The 20286-nt window shown below is 62.2% G+C and overlaps 1 protein-coding gene across 2 annotated transcripts; it reads left to right on the forward strand.

Moving 5' to 3' along the window:
• The first annotated feature begins 2609 nt into the window (after nt 1-2609).
• On the forward strand, nt 2610-19989 carry EVPL (envoplakin). Of its 2 annotated transcripts, none has more exons than XM_007185731.2 (22): nt 2610-3576; nt 5902-5958; nt 6312-6466; nt 6577-6703; nt 7458-7583; nt 7791-7829; nt 7941-8102; nt 8183-8290; nt 8487-8582; nt 9556-9678; nt 10130-10276; nt 10569-10723; nt 10886-10983; nt 11284-11456; nt 12917-13095; nt 13183-13321; nt 13453-13646; nt 14197-14347; nt 15079-15162; nt 15295-15405; nt 15511-15603; nt 16334-19989. In XM_007185731.2, the coding sequence occupies exons 1-22, from the start codon at nt 3325-3327 to the stop codon at nt 19781-19783; spliced, it is 6219 nt and encodes a 2072-aa protein (XP_007185793.2). In that variant the 5' UTR covers nt 2610-3324; the 3' UTR covers nt 19784-19989. The 2 variants fall into 2 exon arrangements, with proteins under 2 accessions (XP_007185793.2, XP_007185794.2); XM_007185732.3 differs by having other exon boundaries at nt 3416-3576; nt 5859-5958.
• The last annotated feature ends 297 nt before the right edge of the window (nt 19990-20286 follow it).

The following is a 20286-nucleotide window of genomic DNA, read 5'->3' on the forward strand; positions in this document are numbered from 1 at the left end:
CTTTTGCACAGACAGAGGGCAGTTTCCTGAGATGGCAAAGCTTGTCCTGATCAGGGAGCATAGGAAGCCTGACAGCTTACAGGTCCCAGGGCAAAGCAGGCAGTTGCCGCCGTCTGCTTCAGCAGGGAGGAGAATGCCCCTCCCTGCAGGACCCCATGAGCTGGAGGAGAGAGTGGGTAACTTAAGCCCTGGCACACTATCCAAGCTGCCACCCTGTTGCCTAGCTGCATGCATGCATGGCAGCCTCAGAGCCGGGAGCTACACTGCTTTCAGCTCCGATCAGCCCTTCTGCTCCGGGCTCGGGCCCCATGAGCTGTGAGTGACCCACATCACGTGCCTGGAAGCGCCAGCCTGGGGCATGTGAATGAGCTGCCACTCAAAGTCACAGCGCTGGAAGGAGGTTGGGGATCCATTGATCTCAAACCTCTCAATCCACAGGGCGGGTAGCAAGTCCAGGCGAGGGGAAAGGCCTCATGGACAGGACAAGAAGCCAGGTCCTGGGACTCCTTTCTGGTTCAAAAGGCAGAGGCCTGGGAAGGCTGAAACGGGTCACCCAGTCTGGCTCCTGGGTCAGAGCTGTCTGATAGAATTACAATGTGAGCCAAAAATGCAAGCCTTATCTGTAATTTTAAATTTTCTAATAGCCACATTAAATAACAATAGCAACACCCGTTCCACCGTGTGAGGAAAGCACGAGAATCCATGACCCTGAAGAGGACCCTCACCCAACCATGCTGGTGCTCAGACCTCAGACTTCCCGCCTTCAGAACTGTAAGCAATAAACTGCTGCTGTTTATAAGCCAAAAAACCGTAAAAAGCAATAGGTGAAATTCGTTTCTTAACATACGTTTCATTTAACACAATACATCCAAAAGATCATTTTGACATGTAGTCAGTATAAAACATTATTGAGGTATTTTACATCCTTCTTTCATGCTAAGTCTTTGAAGTCCGGTGAGAATTTTATACTTAGAGCACATCTCAATTCAAACCGGCCACGTTTCAAGTGCTCAAGAGTGACAGGGGGTTGGGACAGTGCAGGTGGCCACGGAGGCTGGTGATTCCATCCCGGCCTTCTAAATGAACGACTCTTTTTTTTTTTTTCCCCCCAGATATTTAAAACCCTACATCTTTCTTTGTCCCTATCCTTTCTCCTGTGCCGTAGTCCTGGGGGGCCAGGGTTCCTGCTCTCTGAATAGGAGCATCCTGCAATGACGGCCACCTCAGAGACCCGGCTGTTCCTGCCTATGGCACGGCGGCCCTGGCTGGGAGCTGGCGTCCGATTTGATTTGGCACTAGACGGTCAAGCCAGGAATTCAGCCCTTGTTTTTCTTGCAGTGAATCAGTTCGTCTCGGGGGCGGGTGAGGGCCCCCTATGGTGCTCACTTATTTCCAGGGGGGGCTTCTGCAGACAGGAGGCAAAGCTCAAACGTTCCAGATCTCAGTCTCACTGCCTGCCCTCCACCTGGGGGCCACAGCTCAGTGGGGCCTCCCCTGGCTACTCCCATTCCTGGGGCTGGAGTCTGGACATTTTCCCTCCTGGGACCCCCGCCTCCGATGACCACCCCCTCCCAAGAAAGGCCTGGAGTTCTCTGGGAGACAGGACAGTGGACTGAGGGCTGCTGTCTCCTGTCTTGGCTCTCCGGGGATATTGCTATCACTTGCCCAATCTCAAAGATAAGGACATGAGCTGACTTTCGGGTTTGATATGAGAGGCCAGCCGACAGGGCTGGCTGCTGAATCCGGTAGTCATTTCAACAAATGGGCCCCTTTCTGAGAACAGTAAATGGCAGGCATGCAGCTAGTGGTTAGAAGAAAATTGTCAGCCAGGAGTAACAGGGAGAGAGGGACTGGGGCAGAGGGTGAGTGGCCTCTGGGCCAGGCTTCCTTATCTGGCTCCATGTCACTATCACACTCATCTGGGAGAAGAACAGCTGGAAACCACTGCTTCCCTGTTGCTACTTGTTGGGTCAAGGCCTCCTGCTGCCCTCCCCACCGCCACTACCACTGTTAGCCCCTCCCCCTCCAGGATAGATGGTGACTCCTGTGTCCCTTCTCCAGGGCCGAATTCAATGGGTTGTTCATGAGATGCAGCCAAAAGGGACTCGGGCCTTTTCTGCCCCAGGGGGCATGTGGCCAGTCTCAGACCTCTGTCCCGGATCTCCCTAGTGGGCTGGGACCCTTATCTCTTCTCTGGATGTTTTCTGTCCTCAGCTGGGCCTGCCAGGATGTCCCAGTGCTCCAAACCCAGCCTGTCTGCATCCCTCCCCCTGTGTTCCCCCTCAAACCCTCCTTCCACCGAAACTGTAATGGTTCCAGGGAATGACTCTAGATCTATAGAAGGGACTTGAGCTGGGGCAGTGAAATGAGTGCCTGGAAATGGAGGAACCCACACCTTTCTTGAAGATCCTGGGGGCCACCAGAGGAGAAGGCAGCTACCAAGATGACCTCCCTGGCCCTCAGTGTGAGGAAAAGACCAGTAAACTGGCACTGCTGTTAGACACTCCATCTGACTCCAGAAAAGCCACCAGGGGCCACTTCTGGGGAGAGAGGAGAGGCAGGTAGGAAACCCAAGTAACAGTGGGTTCCCAGGAGGCTCTTCCAGACCCTGGGCTCAGCAGCACCCGAAGGCTAGTGCTGGGGGCCCTTGGGGGAGGGGCCCCTCTGGCGCTGTTCTGAAACTTCTGAGGATGCCAGCACTGCGCATCTGACTGCATCTGGCCCCGGAGCCACGGACAGATGGGATAACCAGCCCACCAGGAAAAGCGGGCTGCAGGACTAGGGGGTGGTGCTCCGGGGAGCCGGCTGGGTGGTGTCCACTTTTAAAATGTACCTCGTGCCCGTTGCCGGGGGTGAATGCCCCCTGGCTGCCCCATCATGTCGGTGGAGGACGTGGAACAGAGACCTGGGCACCCGGGTGGTGAGCAGAGGGCCCGGGGCCTCCCACCCACCCGGAGCTGGCAGGGAGCAGCCCCCGGCAGGCTGAGAGCCGTGGGCGGGGGCGTGCCTGACAGCACTGTGTTGGCTGGAGGTGTTTATTAACCTTGAGCCCAAGCTCTAAGGTCGGGCCTCGGTCCCTGAGCCTGTGCGTGCATACACACGCACGCACGTCTGTCAGCCCTGTCCCTCCTGGGCCCGGCTATTTCCACATCTGGGTGTGATCTCTGCCGACTCCCTCTGGCTCTGGGCGTGTGAGTGTGACAAGTCCAAACCTTCTCTGAGAGTTGGGCAGGCTCGGGCGCCCCGCCCTCTGGGCTGTGCCCTTTCCTCCCAAACTGGTTGTGCAGGAGCTGCCGTGAGTGGGGTGTGGGCAAGCGTGGGTGCATGCGCACAGCCCCGGCTGCTCGCCCGCCTCACCTGCAGGGAGGGGCCGCACAAAATCCGCCCGCCCAGTGCCCGGCCTCCTCACCTCGCCAGAGCCCAGCTGAGCAGCCAGCGAGGACTCGCACCTGCTGCCTGCCACCCGCCTGCCATCGCCGGCCAAGCCCAGCCCGAGCCCGCACCTGCCTTCACGACCATGTTCAAGGGGCTGAGCAAAGGCTCCCAGGGGAAGGGGTCCCCCAACAAGCACAGCCGGTGAGCGGGGCCGGGGGAGGGGGCTGGGGCCGGGGTGGCGCGGGACCAGGCCAGAGCCGGGCCGGCCCAGTGCTGGCATTCGGTGTCCTGAGGCCAAGAGCCCGGGGGTGGACTCTCTCTCCCCGGCCCAGGCCGAGCTCCAGCCCTGGCAGGAGACCAGGGATGGCCTGGGGCTCCCCACATTCTCCGGGGGGCCTGAGGGCCACGGGTTCAGGCTGCTCTGCAGACGTGCTGGATGGGGGCCTGAGCAGCTGCCTGCCTCTGCCGGGAGGCTGGGGGACTGTCTCCCTGTCCATAGCTCTGCCCTCAAGGCTCCGCTTGGATTGCGATGACCCTTGGGACCTGGGCACAGCACAGGGTGGGCAGAAGGACTGAGGCTGGAGAAGCCGAGAGGTGGCAGGTGGGGTGCCCGGAGGCAGGGCTGTGCTGCCCCCACGTCCAGGCTGCAGCTTTCCCCACCCGGCTCACGCCTCGGGTCTTGAAAGTTTTATTACAGAGTTGAGATGATTCCTTCACCCTACGGGTGTGTGGAGGGGGCGCTGGAGGGAAGGGGGAGGGGCCCGTGGGCCCAGGACATCCTCAGAGCCTCTCTCAGTTCCCCCAGCTCCCGGCAGGGCCCAGCCCAGCTCTCCAGAGCCACACAGTCTGCAGACTTGGCCGGCCTTCTCCCACTCACTGGCCATCAGTCCCCTCTGCAGGGTGGAGGTGGCGGCTCGCGGGGTCCTGGGTGTGGAGGTGGGAGCGGAGATGAAAGGCCCATCACCCCAGTAGGGCTCAGGGTGACGACTCAGAGGCTGGGCTTCTCGGCAGACGGGAAAGATGGCAGTTAAGACTCACTGGAGTGAGCTGTCCTCCCTGGGGCTCCTGGGCCCTGCCCAGCGTGGAGTGTGCTCCTCCCAGCAGCGCTCCCAGGCTCAGGACCCAGAGCTCCCGTCCCCAGCGAGGCCGCTGGGCTGCTCGGTCCCTAGGGCCCTGTCCTGGCTGCAGCCGCCCCAAGAGGGCTCATCATTCCCCTTATGTGCAATCTGCTTGTTCAACACATATTTATTGAGCACCTACTGTGTGCCAAGACTGGTCTAGGCCCCGGGGATGCCATCGTAAACAGAATCGACAGGTCCCTCCCTGCCTTCGAAGCGCCTACATTCTAGAGGAATAAAAACTAACACTGGGTGCTGACTCTGCACAGGACACTTCAGATGAATCAGTTCTCTTAACACAATAACACGGTGAGGTAGATATTACTAGAGCCTTACTTTACAGGTGAGGAACCTCAGGCACAGAGAGTAAGTAACTTGCCCAAGACCACACAGCTGCAGTGGTGGAGAAGGACAAAAACCAGGCTGGCTGTCAGAGTTCTTTCAGACTGTGTCTGTGTCACCGCCCCTCTGCTTTGTCCCCTGGTTCAAGGCCCAGCTCATGAAGGTTTACCTTCCTCAGGATTGTGACCTCACAGGGTGTGTGCTCCTGAGGCTTAGACCACTCTGCCTTTTATTAGGTCTGCTCGAGCCTCTGGGCTTCAGAGTGAACTCAGTTCCACAGGAGGCGCCCTACAGAGGCTGGGAAAGGACCCTGGCAACCCAGTTCAGGCTCATACTCTGCTCCTGGCTGTGTGGCCTGCGGCAAGTCAGGTCCCAGTTTGGGCTCTGAACCCCTAACTCTGGAAAGGGTTGGGGTGCCCTGGCAATCTCGTGGACTCCCCCTGCCCCGGAGCTGTGTGTCTCCTCTGGAAGCTTGTTAGCCTGGGCACAGGAAGAGCCCAGGGGCAGCGGTGGGGAGACAGGGTTGGCGTGAATGGAAGTTGGGCTGGGGGACACGCTGCTGCTCCCCTGTCCCCAGCCAGCCCAACTGCCCCCCCCCCCCAAGATCCAGCCGTTCCGCCTCAGGTATTAGGGGCTGAGCCAGTGATTCACTCACTCCCCTGCGGGCTGCCTGCCCTCCAGCCAGAAGAAGCGGCAGGGAGCTAGGCGGGGTTGGGGACACACTTCCAGCACAGGGAGGTCGGCTGGCTCCGCGGTGCGGCGTACACCCGGGACCCCCATTTTCTGAGCCCTCCTGTGGAGGCAGTGCTTCCCCGCCCAGAACTGGGTATCTCACAGAGATTCCCACAGAGAGGCCAGAGCTCCCCAGGTCTGGGACTCCTCCCTCCAGGGCAGTGAGCCCGGCTGTAGGGCAGGATGGGGCAGGCGGAGGAAGGGACACCACCTAGGTGGGCAGACCTCTGCCCAAGGGAAACAGAGGGAACTTTTCCAACCACGCTACCCTCTGTCCCCACCACCCATCAGAGATGCCACCAAGGAGCTGGCCCTGCTCATCTCTCGCATACAGGCCAAAGCCGACCAGGTGGAGAGGGACATCCTGGAGACCCAGAAGAAGCTGCAGCAGGTGAGGCCTGGGGGCAGATGACAGGGCATGGGGATGTGGGAGGCCCATTGCCATGCCTGGCGGTCCCTCCTGTGCCCACTTGTCGTGGTGAAGATGGACAGACAGTCCCGTCCTTCCATGGCCACTCTCCAAACACAGTGGGAGAGAGGGCTTATCCCTCCTTTTCTGTTGGGCTCCTAACCTGGGGGGTCAAAGGGGCTTGAGGGGCCCAGGCCTCCCCTGTGTCCTGAGTCCGCCCCGCAGGTGCCCATGCCCTGCCCTCTGCCAGTGTGGGCACAAAGGTTGGCCAGAGTCCCTCAGGGCGGGGCTCAGGCAGCAGCGGTGGGCAGTGAGGATGCCATCTGCTGCCGCAGGACCGGCAGCATAGCGAACAGGGCCAGGCCCTGCAGCACCGGGAGGAGGCGGGCCGTAGCCTGAAGGAGGCCGAGGAGCTGCTGAAGGACCTCTTCCTGGATGTGGACAAGGCCCGGCGGCTCAAGCACCTGCAGGCCGAGGAGATCGAGAAGGAGTGAGTGGGGTGCGGGCGGCAGCAGGGGGCTGGGGCTCAAGGATGGAGGCGCTGGGCGTCCGGGGGGAGCCCCGGGCCCAGCTCCGACCTGCTGGCCACTTCCTTGGCAGCATCAAGCAGCTGCACAAGCGGGTGACCCAGGAGTGTTCCGAGTACCGCGCCCTGTATGAGAGGATGGTGCTGCCGCCTGACGTGGGGCCCAGGGTCGACTGGGCACGGGTGCTGGAGCAGAAGCAGGTCAGGAGCCATCCCCAGAGTCGGAGACCCCTCAGGGAGCTGGAAGTCACACCCAGCAGCAATCAGAGGGCAACCCAGAGCTGCGTTTCGTCAGGGGCTGATGCGTGCTTGGACCTGGGGGCAACTGGCCATCTGGGAAGCGAGTGGGCAGAGGCGACGGTGCAGTCAGGGAAGGCTTCCTGCAGGTGGGAGGGCTCGGTTGGGTTGGGGTGAAGTGGTGAGGAGAGGACGTTCCAGAGAAAAGGAAGAGGCCTGGAGGAAGCCTGGGGTGTGATGGGAAGTGGGGTTTTCTGGGCAGGTAGGCAGAACCAGGTCACGGGCACCCTGAGCATCACGTGAGGAATTGTGCTTTGATGTCACGACAGAAGGGGTGCCCTGATAACAATGAGGGGACGGGGGGGCCGTGGACAGGGCAGGGTGTGCAAGGCTCCTGGAGCCAGGCTGGACGTGTCCCGGCAGGAGGCAGGGCAGAGCGTGGAGACTTTTCAGAGGCTGAGCCCTGAGTCCTGGGGACCAGTGAGGTTCAGGGTCCTCAGTCATGTGATGCTGAGGCCTCGGCCGGGGCCACTGGAGAATAGCACGTTCCCCGGGGTGAGCCGCAGCCCTTCACCCAGGCGCCCACCCGTCCACCCTCTGCCCCAGTGACCAGCTCCGCCTCTGCCAATGGGGATGCCAGGGGCCAGGGGGAGGGGAGGTGCAGGAGGGCTCCCACCCCAGGCCCTGCAGCAGAGCTGAGCGGCCAGCCCTTCTGCAGAAGCAGGTCTGTGAGGGCCAGTACGGGCCGGGCATGGCGGAGCTGGAGCAGCAGGTCGCCGAGCACAACATCCTGAAGAAGGAGATCGAGGCCTATGGGCAGCAGCTGCGGAGCCTCATAGGGCCGGTGGGTGAGCTGTCGGACACACATCCCTGCTTGGCCCCGGCCCCAGACCCAGTTCCCTTTCTCCCATCAGATCCTGAGTGAGGCCTGGCTGGCCCTCTAGGGCTAGGGATGGAGGAGGGGGGCACGGGAGGCCTAGGACGTGGGGACATTCTCCCCTGCACCCCATCTCTCACTGCGCTCGTGTTCTCTGTCCCTTGGTCGAGGCAGGACGCGGCCACCATCCAGAGCCAATACCAGGATCTCCTGGTGAGCAGGGGGAAGGGACAGGCTGGCGGGCTGGGCGGGCTGGGAGTGGGGCACAGCGTGATGGTGCCTCTTGCTACCCCTTCTCTCTCCCTGCCTCTCGCCCGAGCACAGAAGGCAGCCTCGTGGCGAGGGCAGAGCCTAGGCAGCCTGTACACGCACCTGCAGGGCTGCACGCGCCAGCTGAGCGCCCTGGCCCAACAGCAGCAGCGCATCCTGCAGCAGGACTGGAGCGACCTCATGGCAGACCCCGTGGGCGTGCGGAGGGAGTACGAGGTCAGTGCGGGCAAGTGGGGGCGAGGTGGGGGAACAAGGACGTCCTCGTCCTCACCGCCCGCTCCCCGCCTCTCTCCCAGCACTTCAGGCAGCACGAGCTGCTGAGCCAGGAGCAGTGCGTGAACCAGCTGGAGTATGAGGGGGAGCACATGGTGGAGCTCGGGCACCCGGCCGTGGGGCCCATCCGGGTGCGAAGGCCCACACACTCCCTGCTGCCTCGGGGACCCTAACTCCCTCACTCGGGAAGCTTCCCAGGGAGGCTGGGAAGACGGAGAGGGAGACACCACTCGGGTCGGGGACGGTGGGCAGGCCCAGCAGAGTGGGTGGGCGGGTGGATGGACCAGGTCGGGGCATGGTCCGAGGACTCCGTGCTGCTGCCCCCAGGCCCACCAGGAGGCCCTGAAGTTGGAGTGGCAGAACTTCCTGAACCTGTGCATCTGCCAGGAGAGCCAGCTGCAGCACGTGGAGGATTACAGCCGGGTGAGCCTGCGGGCAGGGCCGGGCAGGGGCACGGGGGTGTGTCTGGAGGCCGCCGCAGGACACGCCCGCATCTCGGGGGTCAAGGCACCGAATAAAAAAGACAGAGCTGTGTTGTTGTGACTAGTTCCCGGGGGGAAAATAATGTCACACATACATCCTCAACAGGGTGATATCACTCCTGGGGGATGAAAGTTGGTTCTCATGGGCGGAAAAAAAAAAATCTTATTCTTTTTATGCATAAATCACAGATATACATACGTAAAGGATATACAACATATCTATAATACTAAAATTTCATGGCGACAATGGGGAAAGTAACGAAAAAAATGTCTAAAAAACTCCTTAGAAGGGACAATAATGAAACAAGGGTTGACAAACATTGATGTAATAGACTTACAGATAGAAAAAGAAAAAAAAGAAAAAAATTAAAAATAAAAAAATGTATATATACAACAGGGACTTCTTTTTTAATAATTTCCAACTAAAATGGTTTATATACTTTGAGAAAGACAAAAGTCAAGGATTTTTTCCTTCCCTTTTCTTTTTTTTAAAAGGCATTTTCCTATATATCCACAATACCATTCTCACACCCACTGATGAGAATTCCGTAATATCATCCAACTGTAGGATGTTTCTTTAAAGCACACTCCCGGCTTCTACTCTGAGGCACCCTGGGCACCCGGGGTCCCAGCCAGGACTCCAGGTGCTAGAGTGAGGCAGGAGGGGCACTGCCCTTCATCTGTGCAGGAAGGACGAAAATCAAAGTGTTTTACAACACTAAAAGAAATTAAGTTCAGTGACCTCAAAATGCCTGATTTGCAGAGCAGTTTAGTTAAAAAGACTGCACTGCCTGGGTAGAAAGACCGATGGCAAGTGGCAGTTTGGGTTTAACCGGTTTGCATTTAGCTGCTTTGCGGGGTGCCCTAGGGCAGCGGGTGCCCCAGCTCTGCCCCTGACCACCCACCGACCTCAGTTCCAGGAAGAGGCCGACTCTGTCAGCCAGACCCTGGCAAAGCTCAACTCCAGCCTGGACACCCAGTACAGCCCTGCCCCGGGGGGCCCACCTGGCGCCCCAACAGAGCTGCTGCAGCTGGAGGTGAGATGGCCCCACCCAGCCCCTGCACCCACTCCTGGGAACGGGGCCTGCCTGTGTGTCTGGGCCTCAGGCCTCCCGGGTACTTAGTCCTGCCCGGAGTCCCAGCCTTGGGAGCAGGAGAAGGAGGTCGGCTGCAGCAGGAGGAGCCTGGTCTGTTACCAGCAAGCCCTTCCTGCCTCCGGACCTCAGTTTCCTCGTGGGTGATGTGACAGGGGCTGCCCAGAAGAGCTCGGAGGCCCCTCCAGCTCCCACTCTGCAGGCCTGGGTGGTGCTGGGCAGCCTCCTACCCCACCCCAAGCAGCAGGCCCTGGGATCCTGGGTGCCCTGGGAGGGGCTCCTTTTACTTTGCTGACTAAGAGACCCTGTCTTCATGAGGGCCAGACCCCTCCCCGGCTCTCCTGGGGGGCACGTATGAGGCTGGCCTGAGCCCCCATTGTCTGGGTCCCTGCAGGCAGAGGAGAAGCAGCTGGCTGTGGCCGAAAAGACTGTTGGGGACCTGCAGCTGCGGAGCCGGGAGGTGGCCCCTCTGCCGCAGCGCAGGAACCCACCCCAGCAGGCCCTGCACGTGAACAGCATCTGTGACTGGGACACGGGAGAAGTACAGTCTCTGCCTGCCCAGCTCCTCCGGCCCCGCCCACCCCACCCCTGCCCCCTCCAGTCCCTCCCCTCCCCCTCCTACCCACTCCTGCCACTGCCCCCGCCCCCTGCCCCGCCCCTGCCCGAGCACTACCCCTCTCCAAGCCCTGTCCCGCCTCTGGCCCGTCCCTGCCCCTGCCCCAGCCCCTGTCCCTCTACCTGTCCCCGTCCCCAGCCTCTACCCATCTTGGTCTTGATCCCTTCTCCTGCCCGGCCCCTGAGCCTGCATGAGCCCCTCCCCACCTGCCCCCTAGGTGCAGCTGCTGCAGGGTGAGCAATATACGCTGATAGACAACACTGACTCGCACACCTGGGTGGTCCAGGGCCCGGCAGGCGAGACCAAACGTGCCCCAGCCGCCTGCTTCTGCATCCCAGCTCCGGACCCTGAAGCCGTGGCCAGGGCCTCCAGGTGGGTCTGCCTGGGGATCCTCAGGGACAGGAGACAGGCTGTGGGCCCAGAACGGGCCCTGTGGTTTGAGGCCATTGCCTGGCCTTCGCCTGGACCAGTGACTGCTGGGGCCGAGGGGAGAGAGCGGAGGGACGTCCTTCTCTGATCTCCTCCTTGTTCCAGGCTGGCCTCGGAGCTACAGGCCCTGAAGCAGAAACTGGCCACAGTCCAGAGCCGCCTGAAGGCCGGTGCTGCGGAGCCCTTACGGCCTAGCCAGAAGGGTACCGAGGGCTGGCCAGGGAACAGGGGGAGGCACTACTGGGACAGAGGGAGTAGACTCGACTCCGGTCACTGTGAGGGCTGCCACGGGCAGGGGGTGACCCTGAATTAAGGATTTCTGCTCTGGGGATTCCATCTCCTGGGTTGGCAAGCCCCTGGGGATGTCCCTCCCTCAGTTAGGCCCTGCCCGCGGCCCTCCCGCCCTACCCGCCACAGGACCCTCTGCAGGCACTCAGGGAGGGGCCCACCAGGCAGACGTGAGGTAGGCCCTGGACCCTCACACAGGCACTCTCTTCCCCCAGCTCCAACCAGCTCAGCCCCAGCTGACCCACAGGCCCAGAAGCTCCTGACACAGATGACCCGGCTGGAGGAGGACCTGGGGCAGATAGAGAAGCAGGTGCTGACCTGGATCCGGGCCCCGCTGAGCCGCACCACACCACTGGAGGACCTGGAGGGCCGCATCCAAAGCCACAAGGTGGGTGAACCAGGGCAGCTGGGATAAGAAGTGGTCCGGCCCTGGGGGATGCACAAAGTAAAGACGAGGCAAGTGTGGGAGCAGCCATGGGGCCCCGAGGTGGAAGAAGGGAGTGGACAGTCCAGGACTCACGCAAGCTGGTTCCCATCCTGGCTCCTCCACTGACTGGCTCTGTGACTTTGGGCAATTCACTCAGCCTCTCTGGGCCTTGGTTTCCTCATCCCTGAAAAAAGGCACAATAATACCCAGCTCGTCTGGGTGTCCTGAGGATGAAGTATAGCGAGGCCCAGGAAGGTTCTAGAGGGGCAGGGCTCAGAGTAAAGGCCCTGTACCCCACGCTGGAGGGGTGTTCTGGCGAGAGTCCTGAGAGCAGCAGGAAGCCTGGAGCACCTTAGGGGTGGTTTCTCCCGGGTGGCAGGCAGGGAGCCTCCCTGGAGAGGTTGCAGGAGTATAAACATGATCCCAAAAGGACTCAGAAGTGCCAACAGTGAAAGCCGCCCCTCCCCCACACCCGGGGGGGCAGCAGTTTGGGTTGTATCCTTCCAAACCGGTTTCTACTCAAATATATTGTTTGGATATCGTTTTTAAAAATTTGAAGCACGTTGTTCACGTTATTGTGCAACTTGTTATTTTCACTCTGCCGTGTTCCATAGCGTTTCAGCTGGTTCAGAGCGCCGGCCGGGGGCAGGAGGGCTCCAGAGGTGGGAAAGGTGCTGCAGATGGGGTCCTGGGGCGGCAGGGGGAGGAAGCAGGAGTGGCAGAAGGAGACACTGTGCGGCCTCAACGATACCTCTGCCCACGCCGGGCCTTGGTTGCCACTGCCCTGGGACCTGGCAGTCTCCAAGTAGGTCCTTGGGTTTTGAAGTCACAGCAGGGGGAGGAAGCAGGAGTGGCAGAAGGAGACACTGTGCGGCCTCAACGATACCTCTGCCCACGCCGGGCCTTGGTTGCCACTGCCTTGGGACCTGGCAGTCTCCAAGTAGGTCCTTGGGTTTTGAAGTCACAGCGTCAGGGGTGTCGGGGGTCCAGTTAACCTGGAAAGGAGGCAGTGCACGGCATGGAGTCGGCACCAGTGGCTTATGGACTAGATGAGTGAATAACTGATAAAAGAATCAACGCAATAACCCCGAGTGGATGGAGCTAGGGCTTTGCTGCCTGACCTGGAGCGAGGGGGCAGGGAACTGAAGGTTTTGCAAACAGGATAGTGACATGAAGACCAAGGTGGGCAAGAGCTCCTGACTCACAGGGTCTCATCTCATCCTCCCATCAAGCATTCTGTAGATGAGGAGACTGAGGGTCAGAGAGGTTGACTTGCCCACGGTCATCTACATGGGAACTGAGCCCCAGCACGTCCGCACCACACTCTCAGGCCTCGTGGGCAGAGTTAGGTTGACACGGCAGGAGGGCTGGGTGGAAGCCACCTGCCCAGAGCAGAGATCCTGAGCCCCGCCCCACCCCAGGGCATGGCCCAGCGGCTGCAGAGCCTGGGAGCAGAGAAGGCGGCAGCCCAGCAGGAGTGTGAGGCGTTTCTGTCGGGGCAGCCTGCGGGCCCCGCCGCCCTGCACCTACCCGTGGCCCTCAGCAACATCAAGAACAAGTACAGTGATGTGCAGGTTCTCTGCAGACTCTACGGGGAGAAGTGAGTGCTCTGGGGATGGGGGTCGCTGGGCGAGGCTGCACGGGTGCGGCCAAAGGGGCGTCTGACCCTTGGCCTCCTCTGTGGCAGAGCCAAGGCTGCCCTGGGTCTGGAGCGGCAGATCCGGGATGCGGACAGGGTCGTCCGAGGCTTCGAGTCCACCCTGGTGCAGGAGGGCCCCATCCCTGTAGGCCCAGGCGCGCTGCAGGAGAGGGTCAGCGAGCTGCAGGTGAGGGGCTGGGTGGCCTCCTGGCAGAAGGGGGCCACAGCCTGCCCAAGCATTTGAGGGCAGGTGGAGGGTGGACGTGGTGTCCAACCGAACCACGAGGGTGCATCACGCTGTGTCCCCTCCTGCCCCAGCGCCAGCGGAGGGAGCTGCTGGAGCAGCAGGCCTGCGTGCTGGGGCTGCACCGCCCGCTGAAGGCCGCCGAGCACACGTGCGGCGCGCTGCACAGCAATTTCCACGAGTTCTGCCAAGACCTGCCGCGCCAGCAGCGCCAGGTGCGGGCCCTCACGGACCGCTACCACTCCGTGGGTGACCAGCTGGACCTGCGGTGAGTGCTGGGCCGTCGCGGCTCATGGCACAGCCCCACGGTGCACGGTGGCCACGGCTGGTGAGCTGTGTGACCGTGGACTGGCGACTTCACCTCTCTGAGGTTCAGTTTCCTGACCTCTAAAATGGGATAGAGGACTTCCCCGGCGGTCCAGTGGTTAAGACTCCGCGCTCCCAATGCAGGGGGCCCGGGTTTGATCCCTGGTCAGGGAACTAGATCCCGCGTGCCGAAACTAAAGATCCCGCACACGGCAACGAAGATCCCATGTGACACAACTAAGACCCGGCGCATCCATATAAATTAAAAAAGGAAAAGAAAAAGGGAGAGTAACGGCACCGACCTCCCAGGCGGTACCTGGCAGAGAGTGTCCGGTCCACCTCTGAATGCCCAGCTCCAGCCCAGGGCCAGAGTTAGGGGATCGGCATGGTGGGTCACTCAGCCCTCCTGACCTGTCCCAGGGAGGGAGGCGCCCACCAGCCTCCGCCGTGCACCCCTCATCTGTCCCCTGAGGGCAGCTCTCACCTCTGCTCTGGGCCTCGTCCTCCTGCAGGGAGAAGATGGTGCAGGACGCTGACCTCACCTACCAGCAGTTCAAGAGCTGCAGGGACAACCTGAACTCCTGGCTCGAGCACCTGCCCCGCAACGAGGTGCGGCCCAGAGACGGGCCCAACCAGATTGCCTACAAGCTGCAGGTGCAGAAGGTGAGGAGCTGGGGCTGCAGGCGACCTGGGGGCCGGTACCCAGAGCTGGGCCCTCAAGCCTCATCCCTTTCCCTGGCCACCCGCCCAACAGGGAGAGCTGCCTGTGTGCATGTGGCCCTCTAGTGGCCAGTGTTTTAATGACCTCAAAGCTCAGGCCCCAGAGGCCTTGTGTCACACCCCCCACCCCAAATGCTCCAATTTGCCCACAGAAACAGCCAGCCCTTCTCTGTCTGGTCCGAGGGGGACAGCGGGCCTTATGCTCCTGAGGGTTCCAACTCCTACTGCGTCCTCTTCCTCATACTTGCCAAGCCCCTATTACATGCTGGTAATGAACCAGGGGCGGGGGTACAGCCCGGCCCTCAGGCAGCCCACAGTCTGAGGCGGAGGCCAGTGCATCCCAGGCCATGATGCTGATAAGTGCTTTGGTGGAGAAGCCAGAGCGCTGGGGGAGCCCATTGCGGGATGTGCATGGGGGTCGGGGCAAGCAGTCTGGAAGGAACTGACACCCAGGCTGAGGCCTGAGGAATAAATAGCGTGGCCAGGTGTGCGTGTGGAGGGGTGAAATGTCCTGAGCAGAGGCCACGGTGGATCACAGAGGGGGAAAGGCAGTTTCGCGCAGAGCCCTTCCCGCCTCTGGGAGGTGCTGGCCGGCCGCCTGAGGCCCTGGAGGCGCCGGCTGGAGGAGAGTCCAGGTGAGTGGTGTTTCCTGACTTTCCCTTCTGCCCCGGCAGAGGCTGCTGCAGGAGATCCAGGGCCGAGAGCAGGACAGGGCCAAGGCATCCCGCCTCTCCCAGCACCTGCAGGCGGCCCTCCAGGTAAGCAGTTACTTCAGCTTGTCCCTTTTATCTCCCACCCATCCACCCTCCCTCCCTCCGACAGCCCCCTCCTCCCCCTCCCCCCTCCCCCACTGAGGGCCAGCCTGTTGTCCCTTCCCCCCCACTGCTCAGGACTATGAGCTGCAGGCAGACACCTACCGCTGCTCCCTGGAGCCCACCCAGGCGGAGGCGGCGCCCGAGAGACCCCGAGTGGCTCCCCTGCAGGAGGCCATCCAGGCCCAGGTGAGCCGGGGCTCCGCATTCCTCATTCCTCAACACCTCCGGGCTCCGCAGCCTCTGAGGCAGGAGCTGACACCGCCCTCCCCCACCTCCCTGTGGCCTCTCCAGGAGAAGGACCTGATGAAGGCCTACGCTGAGACTGCAGCTGCGCACCAGCAGCAACTGCACCAGCTGGAGTTTGCCGGAAAGATTCTGGAGAAGGTATGGGGGTGAGGCCCATCCGCTCCCGCACTAGGCAGCCTGGCCCGGTGGCTGACCTGGCAGGCATCCCTTCCTCCCCACCACTGCAGCCTGCAGCCCCGGGACAGCTCAGCAGCCTGAGGGAGGTGCCGCTCCCTTCCTCCCCCAGCAGCTCTTACAGGCTGGTGACCATCTCAGAGTTAGTACCAAGAGATGTCATTCAATGCGGTCACAGCTTCGCCACTGGGCAGTGCTCCGGTGGGGACGGGAGAGAATCCCCACAAAGTCTTCTGCCTAGGATCCAGCCCCAGTGGGCAAGAGGCCATCTAGGTCTCCATCCCCGAGAGACCAGGAGCCGGGTGCTCTCCATGACTCTTGGTAACTGGCCAAAGGACTGGCCAGCTTCTTCCCACCCAGAGGCGTACTCCAGGGTCCCCCAGAGGAGTGCGGGCCCAGTTCTGGGAGCCTGGGTGGAAGTGGAAGGGGTAAAGTTTAGGAAGGGAGGACCTTCCTATTTGCACGTTCTAGTGCAGACGCGGCCTGAACGCTGCCTTGAATCCTAACATCCTGGGTGTCGATGGAGCCTCTCAAAATCCTACCTCCAAGCATCCCAGGTCTTCAGGTCCACCTCCCAGGACCTACTAGGAAGTCTCAGGAAGCAGGAAAGGGTCCTGATCTCAGGAGGGTGTGGTGGGCTTATCCCTTTCCTCCCCTCACCCCAGGACTCTCCCCTCTTCCTCTCACCCTGCAGAAGGAGCTCAGTGAGGACATCCAGGTGACCCATGACACACGGCAGGGGTCCGAGAGCCCAGCCCGAGCCCGGAGGGAGTCAGAGGCCCTGAAGTCCCAGCTGGAGGAGGAGAGGAAGCGGGTGGCCCAGGTGCAGCGCGAGCTAGAGGAGCAAAGGAGCCAGCTGCTGCAGCTGAAGACCCAGCGGCCCTTGGAGAAACTGGAGGAGAAGGAAGTGGTGGAGTTCTCCCGGGACCCCCAGCTGGAGAGCACCCTGTCCAGGGCAAAGTCCCAGGTGGAGGACGAGGGCAAGAAGCGGGCTGGCCTGCAGGCAGATCTGGAGGCGGCGGCCCAGAAGGTCGTGCAGCTAGAGAACCAGAGGAAGGCCACGCAGCCTCACCTGCTGACCAAGGAGGTCACCCAGATCGAGAGGGACCCTGGCCTGGACGGCCAGGCGGCCCAGCTCAGCAGCGAGATCCAGCTCCTGCGGGGGGAGAACACCGCCGTCTTGGCCCAACTGGAGGCGCTGAAGACGGAGCTGCTGGCCCTTGAGCAGAAAGAGGCGAACGTGAAGGAGAAGGTCGTGGTGAAAGAAGTGGTCAAGGTGGAGAAGGACCTGGAAATGGTCAAGGCAGCCCAGGCCCTGAGGCTGCAGATGCAGGAGGACGCGGCGCAGAGGAAGGGGGTGGAGGCAGCCGTGGCCGGGCTGCAGGCTCGCATCGCGGAGCTGGAGCAGGCGATCCGCGCCGTGCAGCCGAAGGTGATCGTGAAGGAGGTGAAGAGGGTGGAGCAGAACCCAGGCCTCCTCCGAGAGGCGTCCAGGCTGAGGAGCCTCCTGGAGGCGGAGAGGCAGGAGAACGAGGCGCTGGCCGGGGAGCTGAAGGAGCTGCGCGGCAAGCACAGCGCGGAGGAGAAGCAGAAGCCCAGGGTGGACCTGCAGGAGCGTGTCCACGAGATCTTCCAGGTGGATCCGGAGACGGAGCGGGAGATGGCGCGGCTCAGGGCCGAGCTGCAGGAGACCGCCCGCAAGAGGAGCGGCGTGGAGGAGGCGGCGGCGCAGCTGCTGCCCGAGCTGGCGGCCCTGCGGGCGCAGAAGCCCGTGGTGGAGTACAAGCAGGTGACGCAGGAGGTGGTGAGGCATGAGAGGAACCCGGAGGTGCTGCGGCAGATGGACCACCTGAAGGCCCAGCTCAACGAGCTGGTCAACGGCAGCGGGCGGGCCCAGGAGCAGCTCATCCGGCTGCAGGGGGAGCGCGACGAGTGGAGACGGGAGCGCTCCAAGGTGGAGACCAAGACGGTGAACAAGGAGGTGGTGCGCCACGAGAAGGACCCGGTCCTGGAGCAGGAGGCCGAGCGGCTGCACCGGGAGGTGCGGGAAGCGGCCCAGAAGCGACGGGCGGCCGAGGACGTGGTCTACGAGCTGCAGAACAAGTACCTGCTGCTGGAGAGGAGGCGGCCCGAGGAGAAGGTGGTGGTGCAGGAGGTGGTGGTCACCCGGAGGGACCCGAAGCTCCGCGAGGAGCACGGCCGGCTGAGCCGGAGCCTGGACGAGGAGGCAGGCCGGCGGCGGCAGCTGGAGCGGGAGGTGCAGCAGCTGCGGGCCGCCGTGCAGGAGGACGAGGGCCTGCTCAGCTTCCCGGAGGAACGCGGCAAGAAGCTGGCTGTGGAGCGGGAGCTGCGGCAGCTGACCCTGAGGGTCCAGGAGCTGGAGAAGCGGCCTCCTGCAGTGCAGGAGGTCATCGTGGAGGAGGTGGTCCAGCTGGAGAAGGACCCGGATCTGGAGAAGTCGGCGGAAGGCCAGCGGCGGGACCTGGACCAGGAGAAGACCCAGGTGACCGAGTTGCGTCGGGAGTGCGAGAACCTGCAGGTGCAGATCGACGTGCTCCAGAAAACCAAACTGCAGGAGAAGACCATCTACAAGGAAGTGATCAGGGTGGAGAAGGACCCGGTCCTGGAGGGAGAGCGTTCCCGGGTGTGGGAGATGCTCAACAGGGAGCGCGCAACCCGACAGAGCCGGGAGGAGGCGGCGAGGCGCCTGCGGGAGCAGATAGACCGGGCGGAGGCGCAGAGGAGGACCTGGTCGCGGGAGGAAGCCGAGCTCCAGAAGGCCCGGGACCAGAGGAGCCAGGAGTGCAGGCAGCTGCAGGAGGAGCTGCAGGAGCTGGAGAGGCAGAAGCAGCAGAAGGTGCTGAGCCTGCAGGAGGAGTCGAAGCTGCTCAGCCGGAAGACAGAGCGCGAGCGGCAGGAGGCAGCCCAGCGGGGCCAGGAGCTCTCGCAGCTCGAGACGGCCATCCTCCACGAGAAGGACCAGATCTACGAGAAGGAGAGGACCCTCTGGGACCTCCACACCAAGGTGAGCCGGGAGGAGCTCAACCAGGAGACCCAGACGCGAGAGACCAACCTCTCCACCAAGATCTCCATCTTGGAGCCCGAGATGGGGAAGGGCCTGTCCCCGTACAAGGCCTACAAGAGGGGCATCATCGACCGAGGCCAGTACCTCCAGCTGCAGGAGCTCGAGTGTGACTGGGAGGAGGTCACCACCTCGGGTCCCCATGGGGAGGAATCTGTGCTCCTGGACCGTGAGAGCGGGAAGCAGTACTCCATCGAGGCCGCCCTGCGCTGCCGGCGCATCTCCAAGGAGGAGTACCACCTCTACAGGGACGGCCACCTCCCCATCAGCGAGTTCGCCCTGCTCGTGGCCGGGGAGACCAAGCCCTGCTCCTCCCTCTCCATCGGCACCATCATCTCCAGGTCCCCGCTGGCCTCCCCGGCCGCCCAGAGCACCAGATTCTTCTCTCCTGGCTCCTCTCTCGGCTTCTCTCTCAGGCTCAGCGAGGACAGCTTCCCCATCGCCGGCGTCTACGACACAACCACGGACAACAAGGTCACCATCAAGACGGCCGTGGCCAAGAACATGCTGGACCCCATTACCGGGCAGAAGCTGCTGGAGGCGCAGGCAGCCACAGGGGGCATTGTGGACCTCCTCAGCCGGGAGCGCTACTCCGTACACAAGGCTGTGGAGAGGGGGCTGATCGAAAACAGCTCAGTGAAGAAGCTGCTCAACGCCCAGAAGTGCTTCACCGGCATCGAGGACCCCGTCACCAAGAAGAGGCTGTCGGTGGGCGAGGCCATTCAGAAGGGCTGGATGTCCCAGGAGAGCGTGCTCCCACACCTGCGAGTGCAGCACCTGACCGGAGGGCTCATCGACCCCAAGAGGACGGGCCGCATCCCCACGGCGCAGGCCGTGCTCTCCGGCATGATCAGTGAAGAGCTGGCCCAGCTCCTGCAGGACGAGGCCAGCTACGAGAAGGATTTGACAGACCCCATCTCCAAGGAGCGGCTGAGCTACAAGGAGGCCATGGGGCGCTGCCGGAAGGACCCCCTGAGCGGCCTGCTGCTCCTCCCAGCCTCGCTGGAGGGGTACCACTGCTACCGCTCGGCCTCCCGCACGGTCCTGCGCTCCCTGCGCTGATGGGGGCCAAAGCGGTCACAGGAGCGCGTGTGAGCGGGGAGGTAGGATGCATGCACCCCTGGCCCCAGAGCAGCCCAACCCGAGGGGGTGGGTCTTCCCTCTGTCTGACTGACTCCCGGTGTTGGGCTCTCTCCCCTGACCTGGATGGAGATGAGCAGCTCTGTTTTCCTCGCTCTTCCCTCAACCCAGTGCTTCCAATAAACGAATTCTCCTGGTGCCTTGTTCACATTTGGGAACATAAGAGTCGATTCGTCTGGGGCATGAGCATGAGGGACAGCACTACTGGGGTCCTGGGGAGTGGACACGCCCAACTGGCCCTGCTGGGGATGGGGTGCTTTCGGGGGCCTGTGGCTCCTCTGACTCTAGGAAGGACCTGACGGGGGCAGGCCTCGGAGGATGATGCCCTCCCCCCCATCCCCCCCATCCCCCACCCATCCCCCCCATCCCCCACCCATCCCCCCACCCCCCAACCCCCCACTCCCCACCGGCTCAGGGCCTCTCGG

Source organism: Balaenoptera acutorostrata, chromosome 20 (assembly GCF_949987535.1).
Source record: "Balaenoptera acutorostrata chromosome 20, mBalAcu1.1, whole genome shotgun sequence".
In the NCBI taxonomy this organism is placed as follows: domain Eukaryota; kingdom Metazoa; phylum Chordata; class Mammalia; order Artiodactyla; family Balaenopteridae; genus Balaenoptera; species Balaenoptera acutorostrata.

Bases quoted from the DNA above. Each gene is read 5' to 3' on its own strand.
- EVPL (XM_007185731.2), top strand. From the start codon at position 3,325: ATGCGCACAGCCCCGGCTGCTCGCCCGCCTCACCTGCAGGGAGGGGCC. The intron at 9,679-10,129 runs GTGAGATGGCCC...GGGTCCCTGCAG, and splicing joins CAGAGCTGCTGCAGCTGGAG to GCAGAGGAGAAGCAGCTGGC. The intron at 10,724-10,885 runs GTGGGTCTGCCT...TCCTTGTTCCAG, and splicing joins GCCGTGGCCAGGGCCTCCAG to GCTGGCCTCGGAGCTACAGG.